The following is a 19,359-nucleotide window of genomic DNA, read 5'->3' on the forward strand; positions in this document are numbered from 1 at the left end:
ACACCGTGGAGCGTCTCTGGCTTTCGGATCCGAAAAGTGCGGTCCCCCAATTTCCTTTTCATTGCAGCTTTTGGTCAAGCTGGAGAACGAGGCGAAGAACGGCCAGATGCGATTATCCATTTCTACTCGAGCCCATAGAAAAACGCAGCCACCATATACGTCCTTCAGTGTCATGAGATGAGCGTCAGGAGCAAACCGAGAGGGAGGGAAAACGCACCCCGCAACAAACTCAGAGGTTAGTTTTTGTGTGCTGTACAGGCGTCTCTAAAACATCTTGATCCAGAAGGAAACAACACAGGCCATGTACACAGTCTGTACAACTCAGGTATCGAAACACTGATAGCTCGATGTAAGAAGAACCGAGGGCCGAGGGGTCTCAAGGTCGCGTCACGTGTGATTTTCGATCCAGCAAGTAAGTTCAGCGCACGACTTGCGAGATGAATACCATCTACGTCCAGTCCGCACAACAAGTACTAGTATGCAGCTAAATTCAATCTGCATACCACGAATACCGTGCACAGGTTGCAGCATAATCCACGACTGGGTTCACAACGAGCACAAGGGGGCAAAGGTACAATGCGACGGAAAAGAGCAGCAGAACAACGAGTATGAGATAACAATGAAATAGATAATCAGATAGTAGAAAGAAAGAGAGAAATGAACAACGCACACTACACCACCATTCTGATAATACGACATACTCACCCTCAAAACAAGCATCACCTACGGTATGCCACACTCACCCGTCTCCAACTCCCTTCACTACCACTGTCGGAACCCTCCTCGTCAAAATCACTAAACGGATTATGCAAATGCGCACTTCCGCTTCGTAAAGCCGAGATTTCCACCCCATTCGGATCTAATGCCTCGCCAAACACTATGAACTCGTGCTCACTCATCAAGGGAGATAGTGCGCTCGCAGCACCTGAGAGGGATGCAGACGGGGGGAGGTGCACCTCACTAATACGAACAGGCGGGGAGGTTAAGTCAAGTGGAGAGCCGGGGCGGCTATAGCTCCCAAGGCTCAGTATGTCTGTGTTTGGGGAGGAGAAGGTAGTGTGCGATGAAGGTGGGGAGAGCATGACAGGGGGAGTGGGCGGAGCAGGATAACGTTCTGATAGTGACTCCATGATGCTAGTATTTGTGCTCATATCCTCGTGCATCCTCGCATTGATGCCGCTGTTGCTGTTAAAGTTAACATGCTCGCCATCAGCGTCAATGTCCACACGCCTGCCCTGCACATCCACGCTGATGTGCGAGCTTGAGCTCGAGTGCTGCAGAGACGACCTGCTCGATGGTACGTGAGAACGCATGGGAGTGCGCACAACCGGAGAAATTGGGCGGGTAGAGTAGGGAGAATTTGTACGGGGAGTGGAACCGGAGTGGGAGCAGCTGGGCGTGCAGGTGGAAACAGAGGGAGCTTCTGCGAATGGGGAGGAGACATTGGAAATGAAATAGGTGGGTGTGAGCGGAGTGTGCGTGAGTGACGAGAAAGACTGTTTATATTTGATCAAAGGGTAAGATGGAAGATGGAAGACAGACATACCTCATCCATTGTGCTAGATATACTCCCTTCGTCTGTGTCAGGAATTACTCCGACTCTCCGCCTCATACCGGTGCCTGGGGTAGTGCGATGGACCTGGTTCCGCCATTCATCGAGGTCGAACCCTTGTAGTTCGACAGAATCTTCTTCTCCCGCAGGGGTCCTTCTCCTCAGATCAGCACAACTAGGCCCTGGGTCTCCATGCCCAGATCCTCGGGTTGATTGCAAAGGAACAGGATCTCTGCGCCGAGCACGACGGTTGGCGAGGAAGTTCTCTGCCCAACGCTCAATGGCAGGGGCAATGTGGGGTTCAAAGACGAACTGGAGAGTAGATTAGAGGGTTGGAAACGGGTGAAGTCAGAACGGGGAGTTTTTAATAGATATAAAATCACCTCATGGAAAGCAATGACAGCAGCAACACCTGCAATAGCTGCAACAACGCACACCGCTACTGGCGCTGGCATTATGGTTGATTCGATCAGTAACTGACTGCTTCAGTTGAGACTTGGTGCTCTGCTGATATAATTCTAGTTGGATGGATGTGCGGGATGCCTTGGTCGGTAGCGTAGAGGATAAGGAGGGGAAACGAGCTGTCACTCGCCTCGCGGATTTATCCTCACACTCTTGGACTCAGCCTCCCCTGCCAGGCTGCCATCCATAACCCTCTTCTCGGTCACCTTGCTGTTGTACACGTTATGATTGAAAACAGCTGAAAAAAGATACCTGCGACGTAATACTCCTGGGGTTCTTTCATATACCGCATCTTTGTGATTCAGGTCTACGTCAGCGTTCAGCCGCCGGAGATTAGAACTCGTGCAGTACTATCGTAAACAAACAGCACGTCGGTAAAATGATACGCACGTGACGCTGCATCAACTCCGATTTAGCTTGAACTTTGATTCGAAGCGGTACTACTGCAGTGTGTGGCACTACATAGTGGTGTGGTGTGGACTACGTGCAGTGTGAGTATGGCGACTGAACACAGACGTTGCAAACATGTATTCTCACTGCTGGCGTGAACCTTGTGTAGAACTGCACCTACGCTCCTTTTCAGATTAATCATGCCCACCGGCGTACGATCATACTATGCGATATTTTTGGTGAGTTCGAGTCGTCTCTCCGGTTTCAAGTGCGCTTACGTCATTAACAAGGTTGCGCAGTTTTGTTGGTTTGACGTTCCGTCTACGTCGGCTTGATCTATTGCTGTGGTGGACCAAATTTCAAAGCCTCGCTATGGATGCAGAATAAGTTTTAGATTCTAGCTGGTAACTTCCAAACCGTGCGCATAACCCGCTTTGTCGACAGGTCGAGCTGTCTTCCCCCGATAACGTACAAGTGAGTAGTGCTTGATCTATTTCTTTGCAAGGTAATTGATCAATCAATGGTCGTGATACGGGCCATACACTTCAAGTTACTTTTTTTTCGTCGGAAAGATATTTTGATATAACTATCGCTTCCTTCATGGAATATCATTCATATTTTTGAAACACCCTTGGAAGGTGAGCATAAGCATGTCGCCACATACCACCATAAAATTTATAGCACTGCTTATTGCGGGCTGTTCATCTTCCATTGGTTTGCGGCTTCCACTGTCGTCTCCATTCCTCCATTGCTAAAGGGTTCGGGGCAGTAGGATGGCTGCTAGGTGGCGTCATGGCTAGCATCGGCACCTAGTTGCTAACGCTTACAAAAATCTCAGTGACATTAATTACACTGACAGGCTGACTGGTCTTTTCCACATCAGTACCACTGTCGCGATTATGTGCTTTGAGGTCTCACATGCCGTGCTACCAGTCTTTCCTCCAAGCAGCATAAAGTTCAGGTATGCGCAGTCGGTTTTCTTTGACGTATTGTGTCTTTGACCGCCACCCAAGGACCTACAGTCAGTTTGTTGCATTTCGTGCCGCAGCCCACGTCACTCATGCTGTTTTGCCGGCTACGATTTTGACCGCTACTAAATTTCGGCGACCCCATGGAGGTATACATGTCTTCACATTTCGGCACCTCTCCCAAGCGATCACCTTTTATCGGGTTATTTATCCAGCGAGTATGGGTGTCGTCCTAGGCCGCCACCGAGAGCATCCAAGGTATAAATCCAGCGCGATGGTGAGTAGTCCCCTCACTTCACAAAGCATTACACTAAGCCATCCCCCATCCTTTTCCTTTTCATCCCAAAAATCTCATCTTACAAATATCGCAATGTGTCTCACAAAAAAGTGTCTCGAACATTGCACGAGGTGTGGATGGGACAGGCAGACAGGATTTCACCAGACCGAGGTGTGCAATGCACGGCAGCTTTGCAACATCGCGAACAATAGCCACTCGGAGCACAATCTCATTCGACGTTCGCGCAATGATATTGCAGCATACAACAGGACCTGTCTCGACAGAAGTGGCACAGTAGATTTCGTTTGGAGAAATGTGAGATCTTGTAGTCATTGCCTGCGGTGAGGACTGCGTCGATTTCAAATATCGGAACAAGAAGCAGCCTCTTGTTGACAGTTAACATTTTGTACTTTCATTTGATGCGAATTGATTAGGATGTCTGCATGATTTCATTCATCGGGAGAGCTCGATTTGAATCATTCTCTACATGTTCAACTCTTAAATCCAATAAAGCCTTTTTATCTCAACAGTCGTCCGGCACGACAGAGTGGAATAAACTCGTCCTCGATTCAAAGTCCACGCGGATGATGGAATTTTTGAAATAAGCAATATTGACTCTAACGCGATCACGTGAAGATCTCACTGAGTCCGTGGGTTCTTTTAGTACGTCTAAGGCCGCGCCAAGTGCTCCAAGAGTCGGCTCACCTTGCTTGTCTCTTCCACTATCTCAGCAGCTGTCCTCCTGTGCGATGCACATACTATTTGTTCAACTCACTCACCACTTCATCTTCTTTGAAAATTGAGTCAGTGTTGTTTTCAATCTGAACTTTTCAAGCCCGAGGTTCTCTGCATGCTGGCCCATGCTCAGAAGGTGTGTTTCTTCGTCGGTCACAGTCTCTGGTTTTTATCTACACTAATATCTCCTCAGGATCGCGCGACATTCTTTAGCTGGTCTCTCTTGCGTTCACCGATTCTCCAGAGATACAGCTTTGGATGTGCTCCAGTGGGTCGAGCTGGAGAATATGGAACCGCTTTCCATTGCCTTCCGCAAGATATATGGTTCAAGGGTGCGATCGTCGACACTGCTTTCATCATGTTAATGTTAGTTTATACGGCGGCCTATTACGGAATCATCTTGGTGAGTTTTCGAGCGTTACGCATCCCGGTGCAAGTCTGGGACATGGGCTTGGAAGCAAGCATGTGGAGTTCATCCATGCCATGTCTGACTTTTCTTCATGGTCGTTGTCAGTGCCAATCCTTCGAGTCCTTTGCTGCCAAGAATGTCCTCGGGATCTCAAATCGTGTACGTGTTACCTCCTGGGTCTCAACCTCATCTGTCTCCGCCTAGCTTCACCCAAGCCAGATCTTTGGACGAACACCATGTGTTTTCAGGTCTCAGGAGGCATTCACCACGACCGGATGTTCTCGAACTACATGCGACGTTTCCTGAAGTCGCTGGGCTTGAAGGCTCTTTGTGAGCTTCATCTGCAAAGCGTATGGCGGGCCTGTTCGCGAATTGTATATCACGGTCCCTACACCATGTGAAGGCAGCAACCTTCGATTTAGTAGCTCGTCCCTTAACAAAGTCATAATCCACTCTGGCCTCAGTCTATCAGAAATGTTGGGGAAGGCTGTCCGGTCGAACAACTACTGTGCGTTGCGCTTGTACTTTCCCAGATCTTACTGTGCTTGGTAAAACTCGAGGCTGAGCCGTGGACCTGGGTGCCAACCAGGACTAGGAGACACGAAGGACCAAAGCGGAACAAGGTGTCAGGCTGTATTGGAGCTTATACCTTGATCGAACAGCCGGGTCTATGTGCTTAACGTTTAGTGTCCATAGTACTGTACAAAATATTTCAAGTGTCTTGTCAAGCGTTGTCCTAGGTAACCACTTTCTTGAGCAACACGCACTATCTTTGGCTGCATCCTTCTTAAGGGACCTTGAACGTACTATCGAAGGTAGTGTCTGTATGAGTGACCATCTGTTCCGGGTTGGTAAAGGCGAGGATGAATGACAATGAATGCCCAGGAAGACACTCGACTGCAGATAAAAACATAGTATTCGTACAACAACTACCCTAGCACTTCATAATAAATACATGTTACACGCCTATCATGAATCATCGAAGCTGTGATATATCCTACAAGTCGATCAAAAACTACAAGAAGAACAAAAAACTAAAGAACGACCTGACAATGATACCTTGATGACGAATGTATGCTCAGGGACTTCGTTCTGGTTTACGCCCTCCCTTCGATTGACCCTCTGGACCCTCCCCAGGATCACTAATCTCAGGACCTAGTTTCTCGGTGCCACCGTACCGCAGGTTGCTCTCTTTTGCTTGCCCAGTAGGCACGTCATACGGCTTGTCTTTGCTAACATGTTCATAGTACTCGTTGGTCCTGACCCCCGCCTGACTCCACTGCCCTGAAGGTGGCTCGTAAGGACGTTGTACTGCCTCTGATGCGGCGTCGACGCGGTGAATGGTAGGGTCTTGTGGAGCTGTTTCGTCCACGTCTTTGAAGTAACTGTCTGCACTATGGGGCTTAGGTGCGTCTGATGAAGAATACAAAAGACGGGTAGATGTGTGAAGAGAATGATGCAAGGACAAGGGGTAGCGAGAAATCGTTCTGAGGCGCAGATATTGCATTGTTCTGAGCACCGACATGTTGACGATTTCCGTTGTGTTGGCGTTGCGGTCAGTATACTGCGGTCCAGTCTTTTGAATGAATTGACATCACTTATCTTTCACGTGGTAGTCACATGATGTAAAACCGTTTGCTACCGCTGTTGCACTTCATTCTTCTATCGTTTCTGATACAATTGTCCGACGGGGAGACCAAGTTTACCAACTATTCGCAGAGAACACGCCTAGTATTGTTGCAAGTTTCAGGCTGATATTGAATATGACCGATTGACCAGTGACATTATCCGATTCAAAGTGCCAAGCTTGATCGAAAGTTCAAGATACAAAGCGAAGCGCAAAGAAAGTATTCTACAAACAGAACCTGTAGTTAGTGACTGACGCCTCATAGCACCCTCACAGTCCACCTTTATTAAAAAGCAATGAGCCACGTATCAGAAGTAGAAAGAAATAACAGTACCTTGTAACATGTAGTTACTCCCCACACTTGCTCGTCGCCCTTCATCAGTCGTTCTAATTAGACTCGAAAGGATCGTTAGGCATGACAGGGTCGTCAGGATCGTTGGGCGCTGAAACGTCAGGCGCCCTAACGTCCAACTGGTGAGCGGTGTCAAAGTCAAGCCCCTCGCGCTTAGCCAAAGCTGCAAAGCATATCAGTATCATTGTCACCAACTGGATTGACGCATGAATCCTCACAAGTTTGTTTCGTCCCCAAGTCTGGTGAGGGATATGCAGCAGCAATAGCGACAAAGGACATAAGTGTCCCGAAGATAAACGAGAGCTGCATAATTGTAATCGAGAAGGTGACAACTTGTCGATGCGTCAAAGTCGCGAGGGTTTTTATACTTGCGCGGCACCTGACGAAATAATGGGGTAAGCACAGTTTAATTGCGAGAAAAGAATACGGACGTATCGTAAGAACGTCAGGCCATTTTTTCCCGTTTAGTGGAGGCTTGCCTGGTGCAGAAATTACATATGGTAGTAGTAGGTGAGTCCGATTATCGAGCATACGGAAATAAATGAATGTCCATTTACACTGGCAGTGCATGCTAGTATGAGATTGCTGTATGTTCAAAACTCGGCCTCGCTACCGAAACCGGCACTTTTACACCCTAATTAGGTCATACTGTCCTCTCCGAGCATTGAGCAAGCTGTCTCAGATACTTCAAGAGCTGTCCTCAGCTGCAGTTTCTGAGGCGCAGTGAGTGCATTGAAATGTTGACGTTCCATCGTGTTGGCGTTGCGGTCAGCAGGTCCAGTCTTGAATGTGTTCACATCACTTAGCCTTCTTTCACGCGGCAGTCAAATGATGTAAAACTACCTCTGCTGTTTAACGTTGCGATACTATCCGCGGAGAGCACACAGTGTTGTTGCGAGTTTTTGAACATGACCAATGACATCATCCGATTCAATTGGTCGAAAGTTCCGATGAGGAATCTTCTTCCTTAGAACAAGATACGAAGCGAAACGCAAAGAAAGTATTCTACAAACAAAAGCTGTAGTAGTGACTGACGACGTTGTAGCACCCCTCACGGTCCACCTCTATTGTACAGCTGAAAAGCAATAAGTCGCGTATCAGAGAGAGGTGGAAAGAAACAACAGTACCTTTCTTGTAACGCATGGTTACTCCCCACACTTCTCGTCGCCACTCATCGGTCATTTTAATTAGACTCGAAAGGATCGTTAGGCTGGACAGGATCATCAGGATCGTTGGGCGCTGAAATGTGACTAACGTCAGGCGCCCTAACGTTCAACTGGCGAGTGAGGTCAAAGTCGAGCCCCTCGCGCTTAGCCACAGCTGCATAGCATATCAGTATTCCTCTCACTAATTAGATCGACGCATGAGTCACTCACATGTATGTTTCGTCCCAAAGTCTAGCGGGGAATATGCAGCAACAATAGCGGCAAAGAACATAAGCGTCCTGAAAATCAACGAGAGTTGCATGATTGTAATCGAGAAGGTAGCCAATGTGTCGAAGTTGTGAGGGTTTTTATACTTGCGCAGCCCTCGAAGCACCTGACGAAATGATAGGATCAGCACAGTTTAATTGAGGGGAAAAAATACGGTCACATCGTAAGAACTTTAGCAAGTCAGGACATCTGGAGCCATATTCGTGGCCAAGTGTCCCATTCACGTCATAATTTTGCGTACATGTCTAATGGCTGTTTCGAACTTGAAGCTCCTTCTCGTGCTGTAACAACTGCTTCTACTTACTGGATCCTCATGTGACAACTCGACATAATCGGATCTCCTGAAGGCTGACTAGCAAGTAGACTGTAGCGGCATCCGTTACAAAGGACCGTTATGCCCTAACATGGTTTGGTTGAAAGACATCCCTACATAGTATCATGTTAGAACTTCGGGACCATGTCAACGGAGTGATGTGCTAATAGAAGGCATGCTTCCTCATCAATTTCGGCAGCTCTGGCTGAACAATTCAGCTTCTAGGTCGCGATTAGGTGGAAGCAGCCAATCTCGTCATCGAAGGTGTCGGTTTCTGGAACAAATACCGAACAATGGGGCACTTAAAGTAAGCCGGATTATGTTTCATGCAACGCGAAAATACCTGTAACACTTCCAAGATTGAGTCGCACATGCGTCAATGATAGACCTTGAAAGAGGTTATAGTACAGGAGGGCGACGTGGCCACGTGGATGACTCTGGGAAGTGTTTGATGAGCACAATTCTAGCACTAGTAGGTAAACTGACCAAAAAGTGTCCATCCATTCCATGGGTCACTATGCATGCTGAAAACGCAGACATGACTAGGGATTGAGAAGACACAAGGGGTGGGATCTTGAGATGTTACTATCTCTGTGTCCTTGCCAATTGAAGATATTGCACGGTAAGCGGAACAAAGAAGTTGATGCTTGCGTGCGGTAATGTCGCAAGGATGCTTTCGTACCAGGTAGAACCGAAACAAATTAGCGCCATAATCGATTTCATGTGTCTGGTGAGTTTGCAGGGTATACGTCGAGGGCAAATGCCGAAAGGATTAAGGCGCTCGTATGACCAAAAAGGAAATTGGATGTGGCCCCTATTTTCTTTTCTATACTTCGACGTTCTGACTTGCCCCTCTAGTATAGCTATCATGACAACCAATCCTTCAGATGATTTCGATGATCAAAAGTCTGTGGGTGCCGGTGATGCACCTCCCTTGTATGACATGACACCTCCGCCTGAAACATCATCGGCCACTCTCCGATCATTCAGCCTATCATCTTTCTTTTCCTTTTTATTCGCCGCCAGGCAGAAACACACCGCGGTTCTATCGCGCATCCGTGATATCGTTCTCACTCCAGATTTCAACCCATATGCTTCCGCCGCCTCAATCATCAACGTCTGTGCTGCTGATCTTACAACTAAAGGGTTCTCCAAGCTTCTACAAACACCAAATATCGAGGATCACACAGCGCTATATTGGGCAATTGTGAACAACCAGCGAGAAGTTGTGGCTGCCCTTGCTGCATTCATCTCTGAATGTTCGCCTGCATGCTCTTCCGAATTGCGTCTCGCATGCATGGCAACTAGCGACCACGCATCGTTTACACAGCTAAAATTGGCAGATATTGATGGTAAGTGACCCTACATGAGAGTGCATTAACTTATCTACCACGTTTCGCATCAGCCAAGGGTGAGGTTTTGAGACGATCTTTAGGTTGTCCACCGGATGAGATTGAAGTGCATGAGGTCAAGATGAGCAACAGCCGTCAGTTTGTCGTCTCTTTCCGCATCAGGAAGTTTCAGAGACGCTTGCGCATCATGCACAAGTTAAATTATGAATTTGTCGCAGATGGTGTGTGGCGCAGGTTTCTTGTTCTTTTCATCATGCTGATGGCCTGCAGGACGTATATGGTTGCTCTGCTTTGATATGTACACTGTTGAGTGGAAGTGGCGCGTTCTGTATGGCCTTTCTTCGCCTAGCCTTCCAGCTTGCACGAAAGTTTTATTTAAGATAGAAGGGAAACCTGGCCGCAAACCCCTGAAGCTGTTGCCGGGTGATAATTTCATGGAGACAGTTGTGCCACCAGAGTAAGCTTGTAGTTTATTTGCTCTGACTCATTTGAAGGAACTGATGGATTTATCCTATGGGGTATTATTTGTTCCCATGTCGGCTTCGCAGACATGATCACCTTAAAAAATATAGCGGGGTAGCTGGCAAGCCTATTATCTACGGTTGGTGGCCATTGGGCGATTGGGTGATGTACGAGTAAGTCTTTAGCTTCCTTAGCTCGCCCCATGTTATATGATGCAATCGTACTACTAACGAGAGATAATGTGACTCTTCTCCTTTGCCGAATTTAACTAACTGTGTCATGGCAGCAATCCTGTCTATGTGGACCGTGATGGCGCCCTACATGCAACGCTGAGGTTGACGTGCAAAACTGGGTAATTGCTGCGTCCTTACAATATGTAGAACATCGGGAACAAGTGAATGGGCAGTTCTTGTTGAGCTATACGAGCACAAATATGATTTGAAGTTTGTATTCCAATGTATATGGAGTGTTTGAGGGCACAGAAAAGTTACCGCGAGGTGATGCAAGAACCTGAACAATTGAACAATTATGCACGAGCTAGCGCGTAATCAAGGGGACTCGAGGATGCAACCTATTTCTAATTGAGCTGATTGTACCTTCTAGCGTACCTTAGCCACAATGTCAATTCAAACAGAGTCCTACTTGCAAAAGCGATACCAGTACTGTAATAACACACGGAAGGAATAGTAAGTACACGGCGTGGTTGACGTTGTAGCTGTACTCGAAATCATACCATCATATCATCATCATCCTCAACTTTCTTTCGCACTGTCCTTCACCATTACCGACAAAGCGCCCGACACCATCTCCCATCTTCGTCCATACTCTCCCTCGTACGATAACCTCCAGATACAAAGCCGCGGCGCCATCATGTGCAGGAACCGTGGGATAGACATCATCAGGTCTGGCGCCGTCGATGGGCGCAAGGGGCCTACGCATGCAATAGGCGACCTCCCCCCGATGTATAGTTGAAGCAGTTGCGTACTGGGTTGCAGACCCCCTTGATCGTTGTCGAGATCGTTCTTTGGAAGTGTTCTTCCAAGCGCATCGAGCTCCGCATTCACGCAGACCGAGGCCTGGCGCAACTCGCGGCAGCACCTTACAAGGAAGTTTAAGGCATATAGGGATATAGGCGTGTTGCACACCCCTAGGTCAAAGACGGTGAGATATGGGCATGTGCGAGCAAGTGTGATGGTATCTGTATCGGTGAGTGTGATGGTTGAAGTCCTGTGGTTTGGGCAGAGAACAAGGGTTTTGAGTTCTGCAAGGGCGATGGGGTGTGCAAGGAGGGGATGGAAATCAAAGACTGTTGCTAATTCGCAGGAGAAAATGAGGTGCTCTAGCTTTGTACATGTGAGACTGCTGAGGAGTTCGGACCAGGTGCTGGATGGGTTGCACTCTCTTGCGATGATATGGATTGTTTTGAGGTTGGGGCATGCGAGAGAATACATATCAGAATCCATCCGGAGCATTCGGAAGGCGCGCAGGAAAGATGCGATAATTCCCAGATTGTTGCACGAGACATTCAAATGAGTGAGTGCCTGAAACATCTGTGGCGCGTGGAGTGGTACAGAGGGGATGCTTTCAGGACCTAGGCGGAGAGTGAGCCATCGGAGGCGTGGCCATGTAGCAATAACATCGAGCAAGCCACTTGAGATATTGCAATATGGAAACGAAAACTTTGTGAGACCCTCAGGATATGTGCGCAACAACAACTCGATTTCTGACTGAGTTGCGACGGAAATGCCCCTAAGCTCGAGAGCTTTGAGATGAGGGGCAGTAATATGGAGGTCAGGTATGATGGCCTGGCGAAATGATGTTTCTGTGATGTTTTTTTTTTTTTTTTTTTTTTTTAAATCCAATTATTGTCCATTGAGAGGTATACTCTATGTAGGACAGTACTGTCTAGCCAAGGAGCCCTGTGCTCCGTCCCGTTGTCGCATCCCCAAATGCACTGGTGTAAGGCGTAGTGATGGCCAGGTCCGGTCCTGAACCACAGTTCGAACCCGAACCGTTGTAGAAACAACAATACTGAGTGGGGCTATACGAAGATGGCTCCAAACTGATATATTTGTGTTGTGGTCTTTGCACTGCCTAGTTTGCTATACTTGCCTGACAAGTGCGTTCGACCCAGGGGTCTGCGATCTGGGAATAGTCTTGGGGGTAAGTGAGTAATGTGGGGTCAATAGTCCGAGCGCGGGAAACAATGTCCAAAGGTATAATTACGATGTCCGATGCAAAAGCGTCGGGTCCGATGTTTTCGGGGTTTCGGGTTATTGGGTGTCGGAAACTAATAGTAACGCTATAGCGAGCGTCGGAAGAGCGAGCGGTGTGCGCAATAATAACAATGACTGATACGGATAATGAAAGAGCGATGATATTCGCAATATCAACTAAGAACTACGAAATATCGGGTTTGACCACTAAGCGTTGGGGAACTGCTCCCCTCTACTTGGATAATGAATAATGCTCGAGGTCAGTCCAATATATATGTAAGTACATAGAAATGCGGAACCCGTAGGCGAAAGTAGCGGCGGAGTATTTCGGATCCGAAGTACATGTAAATAAACATGAGGCGCTGCGGACTATGGGAAAACATGTAATAGCGCTGGCTACGACGTGAGCAATGTGCAAAATAATGAACTACACACCTAGTGGGGCTAGCAAGACAGGACGGGACACGGATAGGACAAGTGCGCGGGAAAACATCGGGTCCGATGCGGCCTAAACGTCGGGTTGGCGGGTTAGCGTCGGATAACATCGGGAAGTGATTAGCATGTGACGGGTATTTGACGTGTACTGTAAAATAGCTCGATACGAGCCCAGCGCCAGCTTGTGTCCTACACCGTTTCGAACCTGACCGAAGTCCGATTCAAAGTTCGGGCAATAGGGGGAACCGAACCATCGGTCCAGTCCACGGTTCGAGGACTTGCAGAATTCTCGAACCTGGTTCGAACAGGTCTGAACAGGTTCGAACCGATTGTCAAGTAATAAGGGATGGTACAAAAATTTCGATCTCCAGACTTACATGGGCCAGGCGCAGTGCGGAGTGCATATTATGTAACACGGCTGTGCTCATCGTCGATGACAATGACAAGAAAACCAGCAATTTTTGAACACTGTCCTGCTCACCCCAATCGTATACCACCACAACGCCAGCAGCAACTGCGAAACGGCAAGTCAATGTTGGATCCAGACCTCTTGATGGGACAAACCTGTCAAATAGCTGACAAAAATATCCAAATCGATATACAGCCAGTAACTGGGATCATTGGAGGCGAAGGTCATGTTCGAGGGATGGGTGAGCGAGTGCGGAATTGTGGTGTATAACGACAGCATTCGTACTAGATATACTAACGTTCAGTGGGTTAGCAAATGAGACAAAAAGGGTAGAAAGACTCACCACCTCTAGGTCAACCTCACATACTCCCTACATAGTGGACGCGGACCTGACTGGGCACTGACATCAGCACTAAAACATGTCATTTGCAGTGAATAGATGATGCTAAGTAGACCACGCACCTTAATAGACATTTCAAATGAATACTTGCCTGAATTCCTTGACTTGAACAAGCAGATGTTAGGAAGCTCGTGGGGGTTGAAGATTTACTCAATGCTCGTAGCAGTACAAGACCTAGTATAGCAATGCAAAAACAATCGGGCTGATTATTCAGAGCAAGTTTTCAAGGCGCTGTTGAGAGTTGAATGGACATAGCAATAGTGGCCGAGAACGCGAGCCAAATGGCCCTAAACATGCATGAGTTATATGAAACATCGAGTCGAGACAGAAATCAACTTACATACGAGACTATGGGACGGAACGTTTGTACTTAAGATATGTATATGAAGTTTGACATTTTTTGGGTCCGGTTCTCGGTTCAAACCCTTGCTGAACCGGAACCGGACCATTATTGGACCGAACCGATGGTCCGGTCCATGGTTCTGCTTACTGAGAGAACTGAACCGATGGTCCGGTCCACGGTTCTCTGAATTTCCTAGAGAACCGGACCGAACCGGACCTGTCCATCACTAGTAAGGCGTACCCCACCAGTCCGCCGTTCCTGCCGGCCGTTTTAGATGGGCGATGTAAGAGACTAAGGGAAGACTATAAGTAAGATTGCGTGGGTAAGAACTATCGTGAAATATATAACGCGTGCTCGGCCGCTGTCGCGGACCAAACAGAGATCAGTTGGGGTGTTCAGTAAGTGAGTGATAGACATAAGGTAAGGGACATGGAAGTTAAGGTGCGCTTCCTGGTTGGACAAGGAGACGGGTCGTCCAACGTGTCGGTACGTCATGTATCCGCGGTTACTGGCGTAGTCCCCAAGGTGAGACCAGGGATCTCGTGTGGGCGAGCTGAGGTGTAGGGATTAGGTGAGGATTATGTCGTGATAGGGTAGGATGGGGGATATGGTGTGTTGGCATTAGAGTGGTCGTAGAGTGATAACTGGACAAAGTGCGTCAGAGTGGTCATGCTGTGGGCATCGAAATTTCACCTAGCGTGGATTTCAATCTACGGGTCTGATTAACATACCGAACGAGATGAGTGATGGCGTCTGAGTCTGCCAGAACGTGAGAAAGCGAGGTGGATTTCCGCCCTAGGGCACGGGACATGACATGACGTGCTGCGAGGTACTGAGGACATTCAAATAGAAAGTGGTGAACGGTTTCTTCGGTTTGCGGGCAATGAGGGCAGTGGGGGGATTCAGTTTTCGTTAGGCGGAAGAGATGTTGGTTTAGAGGGAGGTGACGGGTGCGCAGTCCTATTAAGAGTCCGGTGAGGCGTTTTGAGTAGGATGATGTGAGTTTGAGAAATGAGCGTTTGATTGCGAGGGGGTCTATGCGTTGGATGTGTTGGAAGCGGGGGGAGGTGGACCATAATGTGGCCCATCTGGCATGGGTACGTTCTCTGTGAGCTTGCTTGATGGCTGAGAGGCTGAGCGGCAGTAGGTTGTTACGAAGATATTTGGGGAGAAGCTCACGGGGGCTGTTGCGATTCCTTCCCTCTGCTGCTACTTTCGCCGCTTTGTCTGCCTCCTCATTCCCGTGTACTCCCTCGTGTCCAGGAACCCAGCGGAGCGTTAGCTTGAAATTCGGATTCGCGCGCTTGATCTTCCTTAGTATTCTCTGAAATTTCGCAGCTAGGTAGGAACCTGGGTTAGTGTAGAAACTCTCACCTGATAGGATGGCCGCCTGGTTGTCAACCGAGATGGAGAGTGGGAAGGTGAGATTCTGTTCAGTCGCAATCAACTTAGCGGCTAAGGTCAGGCCAACCATTTCGGCTTCGAAGACGGTATGATCCTCGTCCGTGCCCAGATAGTAACGGAGGGTACGGGGGGATTTGCCTGCATGAAAGAGTATGGCAGCTGCGCCTATGTGTCCGTCGTGTCCGGAGCCGTCGCTGTATACTTGGATGTTGTCTGGCAGGTCATGGTGTTCGGCGATGGCCTCTTCTCGAGAGGTGGCGATGTGCGTGTCATATAGGTTGGGGGAGGAAGGTGCACGTCGAGCTGGGATAAGGGTTTCGATGTCGGATGAGTTGATCTGGAAGAATCGGGTGAGACGGTGGAGGGAGGATCGGTGGGACGAGACATATCGGCTTGCAGCTGTTCGGAGGGCGGAGTAGAGGGGGTGGGTGTCTGGGTGGGCAGCCATTCTGGTGACCGCTCGGTGACAAGTGTTCTGGAGTAGGAGGGTCATGGGTAGTAGGTTAGCGTGTACTTCGAGCACGTCAGTTGCGGTGCTCCTCATGGCTCCGGTCATGGCAATGGCAGCAATGCGCTGGATGGAGGTTAGTTTCTTGGCCACTCCTAAGGAGCCACGCTGCAGTGTGTCAGTGCCTTCACGGTATGCTGGTGTGAACCAGAGGTCAGCCGCATAGAGCATTTTGGGAACAGCTGTGGCCTGGTAGAGTTGCCTCATGAGACGGAGCGGGATACCTTTGGACATGGTGGACAATCGTCGGAGCTGCAGGACGTAGGCTAGGCCCTTGGCCAGGGCATTGTCAACTTGAGCCTTCCAACGCAGTTCTTGGTCGATGATGACGCCTAGAAAACGGTGAGTAGGGGAGGGACGAATGACCACTCCACGAAGGAGTAATGCCGGACGATCCTTTCTTCTATTCATGGAGAAGTCAATTAGCGCAAACTTGTTGGTCTCGAACTTGGAGTTGTGGTCTTGTGACCAATCAAAGCCTCCGCCCGGCCGTTCTAGCATGTTCTTGAGGATGCGATGAGTATCGTTGAAATCTTTACCTATGGCCACCAGGGCTGTATCATCAACGAAGGCAAGAGTTAGTTCTGAGAGAGATGCGCGTCCTCGTCTGGGTTTCGCGATGTCTACGAGGTCAGCGCTATAAATAATATAAAGAATCATTGAGAGAGGGTCGCCCTGTCCTATACCATTATTAATATCGATCCAATCTGAAGTGAATCCATCGAAGTGCAGCTGAGTCTTGCGATTCGTGAGGACTCGTTCCGTGAAGTTGACGAGTGCTGAAGGCAGACGCCGGGTTCGCATATTGTGCAGCAGCCGTTTGGTGACTGCATTCGGGAAGGCACCCTCGATATCCAGGAAAAGTACCGAAGCGACTTTGTGCGAGCGCCATGCGTTCTTGATGGTATGTTCCAGGAGGTGGAGAGAATCGGTGGTGGAGCGTCCTGGGCGGCCGCCGAAGTGGGTGTTCGGCAAGAGATGATGGTGTTCTAGTAGATAGGTTAGTTGTTCAGCGACGACGGCAGTGAGAAGTTTGCATGTGGTGTTAAGAAGGGCGATAGGGCGATAGGCCTTCGGTACTGTGTAATTCGGCTTGCCGGGCTTTCGAAGTACGACCGTCGTGAAGGTCTTCCAAGGGGCATAGTAAGTATTATAGGTGAAAACGGCATTAAAAAGATGGACTAGATAAGGGGTTAGTACGTCAGAGCATTGTTTGAAAACGATATTGCGGATGCCGTCGGGCCCTGGGGCCTTATATCCGCTAAGCTTCGAGATGGCGCGAGTGATCTGGGCTGATGAGATGGGAGTATGGGGAGCTATTGGGTCTGGATAAATGTAGTCAGTGGGGACAGAGTCAGTGATAGGAGGAGGGGGAAAGAAAGCTTCTGCGATGACGGCACTCTTTTCAGCATTGGTGGTAGCTTCTATCTCGCTGCCGTCTGGTCGTTTGGCGAGAAGGGTGGGTATGCGCGACTTCCCCCCGTCGCTCGGAGTGGAAGAGATGTAGCGGTTAGCGGTCCAGAGATCATTACCCTCGATATCCTCTAGCCATTCCAGCCAATGCTGCTTCTTGGTGGCAGCGATTTTATCGGCATAGCGGTTTTTGAGGGCCTTGTGTTCCCGATGGCATGGGTGATCTGGGAGACCACGCATCTGGTGGGATTTTCGGCTGAGCTTCGCGACCTGCTTGCATAGGTCGGAGAGGGTACGCGTCCACCAGCGTTTGGAGTGTGGACAGGGTTTTGCTAGAGGTACACATGCTTCAGCGGTGGACGTGATGGCTCGCGTGACAAATTTGGCCATTTGCTGAAATTCTTCCTCTGAGGCGAGCGGGAGTGGAGGGGTGGGTGCGAGTGTGGCGCTAAGGACCTCTTTGAATTTCTCCCAGTCGACCTCGCGCCAGTTGGGGCAAGGGACGTCGTCTTTTCGGGTGACTGCTAGTTCAAGCATTAGTATAATAGGGAGGTGGTCCGTTTTGGGGCCTCGTTTCACTGGTTCAGTGTCACATGCGATGACAGCGTCGAGAGTGCCCTCTGTGCCGAGTACATTATCTGGCCGAGTCCAATTGCCAGTGCTGTTGGATTGGAGGGTGGGGATGCCGCAAGGGAGTAGCTGTAGCATACCATAGTCAGCGATCAGGTCAATAAGCGGTTGAGAGAGCGGGTAGTTAAATAAGTGGCGGTTACGAATGTCCTCCCACATGGGGTGATGGCGATTGAAGTCGCCCAGCCAGAGCATGTGGTCATCTGCCGTTGGACGGAGCAGAGCAATGTTCTGACTGAGGAAGGTCTCCATGGCAATTAGGGTATTTTGGTGGGTACAGTCGTTATATATATTTACAATGGTGCATGCACCGAAGTCACCAGTCATTTGTACAATAACCACGTCGGATGACGGGAATGGAATTTGTCGCCACGTGTTCGTGTCGAGCGAAGTGTTGACAAAGGTGATTGCTCGTGAGCGTTCCTGAGGGTGAGTGAGATGGTTAGTAGGATATAGGACATGCCAGCGGTGGCTGGCGCGAGTGTTACGAAGGAAGTTAATATATGGTTCCTGAATTATTAGAAGATCGTGATTAGTGATATCCCGGCTGTTCATCAGCGACTCTTGAGCCGCTAGCGAGGCGTTGAGGTTTTGCTGCCATATCCTAAGACTGCCTGGGGCGGGGTTGGGTTGTTCAGACATTTGGGAGGAGAGAGTTGGGGCTGGCAATGGGGGTCGTGTAGGTGGACAACGAGGGAGTAGGTGACGACACCGGAGTAGAAGGGGGTGTGGGTGACGAGGGGGTTGATGGTGTCGCAGGAGTGGACGTAGTCGAGGGAGTTGAGGGGGGGTGAGAGCTCATTGGGGGGACAGGCGCAGTCACAGTTGGCTGCAGAGGGTCAACGCGTTTGAAGGGGAGAGTGGCTTGCTTGCTGGGTAGTGGCTGGCTTGTGTTGATAGCGGGGGGTGGTGTGTGCGGCTCTGCGGTGCGGGGAGAAGTAGAACGATTGGGCGTCAAGGTTGGTGCCCTTGAGGGACAGATGGTTGGGTTTCAGGTGGAGCTGGTAGGGAAGAAGGGGAGTTTGTTCTCCGGGTATTGTTCGTCCAAGGTCTTGCAACAGCGGATGAATTCCGGACACTTGCGACTCCAGCTGGTGTGGTTTTGGCTCTTGCAGTTTACGCAGCATTCGGTTCGGAACGCGTTGCACTGTGTAGTCCAGTGACGGCCACTGCATGTGCCGCAAACGTCATGAGGAGAGGAACAGTTGCGAGCCATGTGCCCGAATTTCTGGCATTTGGCGCAGCGTAGGGGTTCCTTGTGGTCCTTAT

At 49.3% G+C, this 19,359-nt stretch overlaps 6 protein-coding genes across 6 annotated transcripts; 1 reads left to right on the forward strand and 5 right to left on the reverse strand.

The window, feature by feature from the left end:
- Positions 1-719: 719 nt before the first annotated feature.
- On the reverse strand, positions 720-2,007 carry HD556DRAFT_1446836 (uncharacterized protein; the record flags this gene model as incomplete). The annotated part of the gene is made up of 3 exons (XM_041307163.1): positions 720-1,496; positions 1,547-1,864; positions 1,936-2,007. The coding sequence occupies 3 exons, from the start codon at positions 2,005-2,007 to the stop codon at positions 720-722; spliced, it is 1,167 nt and encodes a 388-aa protein (XP_041156659.1).
- Positions 2,008-5,634: 3,627 nt separating this feature from the next.
- HD556DRAFT_1396589 (uncharacterized protein) lies at positions 5,635-6,358 on the reverse strand. Its single transcript, XM_041303705.1, has one exon. It carries the CDS (start codon positions 6,316-6,318, stop codon positions 5,872-5,874), a length of 447 nt encoding a protein of 148 aa, XP_041156660.1. The 5' UTR covers positions 6,319-6,358; the 3' UTR covers positions 5,635-5,871.
- A 124-nt stretch (positions 6,359-6,482) lies between these two features.
- On the reverse strand, positions 6,483-7,347 carry HD556DRAFT_1396590 (uncharacterized protein; the record flags this gene model as incomplete). The annotated part of the gene is made up of 3 exons (XM_041303706.1): positions 6,991-7,347; positions 6,755-6,935; positions 6,483-6,701 (listed from the first exon to the last, which is right to left on the reverse strand). Coding segments are annotated over exons 1-2 (476 nt in total), but the record flags the coding sequence as incomplete, so codon positions are not given.
- Positions 7,348-7,740: 393 nt separating this feature from the next.
- HD556DRAFT_770781 (uncharacterized protein) lies at positions 7,741-8,660 on the reverse strand. The gene is made up of 6 exons (XM_041311575.1): positions 8,628-8,660; positions 8,510-8,569; positions 8,366-8,457; positions 8,149-8,311; positions 7,900-8,092; positions 7,741-7,847 (listed from the first exon to the last, which is right to left on the reverse strand). Exons 4-5 carry the CDS (start codon positions 8,237-8,239, stop codon positions 7,956-7,958), a joined length of 228 nt encoding a protein of 75 aa, XP_041156662.1. The 5' UTR covers positions 8,240-8,311; positions 8,366-8,457; positions 8,510-8,569; positions 8,628-8,660; the 3' UTR covers positions 7,741-7,847; positions 7,900-7,955.
- An 879-nt stretch (positions 8,661-9,539) lies between these two features.
- On the forward strand, positions 9,540-10,114 carry HD556DRAFT_1205476 (uncharacterized protein; the record flags this gene model as incomplete). The annotated part of the gene is made up of 2 exons (XM_041296461.1): positions 9,540-9,870; positions 9,924-10,114. Coding segments are annotated over 2 exons (522 nt in total), but the record flags the coding sequence as incomplete, so codon positions are not given.
- Positions 10,115-18,348: 8,234 nt separating this feature from the next.
- On the reverse strand, positions 18,349-18,645 carry HD556DRAFT_1243488 (uncharacterized protein; the record flags this gene model as incomplete). Its single annotated transcript, XM_041298382.1, has 1 exon — positions 18,349-18,645. A coding segment is annotated over one exon (297 nt), but the record flags the coding sequence as incomplete, so codon positions are not given.
- Positions 18,646-19,359: the final 714 nt, after the last annotated feature.

Source organism: Suillus plorans (genome assembly GCF_016647745.1).
Source record: "Suillus plorans strain S12 chromosome Unknown HD556scaffold_57, whole genome shotgun sequence".
Lineage (NCBI taxonomy): Eukaryota > Fungi > Basidiomycota > Agaricomycetes > Boletales > Suillaceae > Suillus > Suillus plorans.

Excerpts from the sequence above, each read along its gene's own strand:
- HD556DRAFT_1396589 (XM_041303705.1), bottom strand. The coding sequence starts at position 6,318 with ATGTCGGTGCTCAGAACAATGCAATATCTGCGCCTCAGAACGATTTCT.
- HD556DRAFT_770781 (XM_041311575.1), bottom strand. The coding sequence starts at position 8,239 with ATGCAACTCTCGTTGATTTTCAGGACGCTTATGTTCTTTGCCGCTATT. Across the intron at positions 8,093-8,148 it reads CTTTGGGACGAAACATACAT|CTGTGGCTAAGCGCGAGGGG; the intron begins GTGAGTGACTCA and ends TATGCTATGCAG.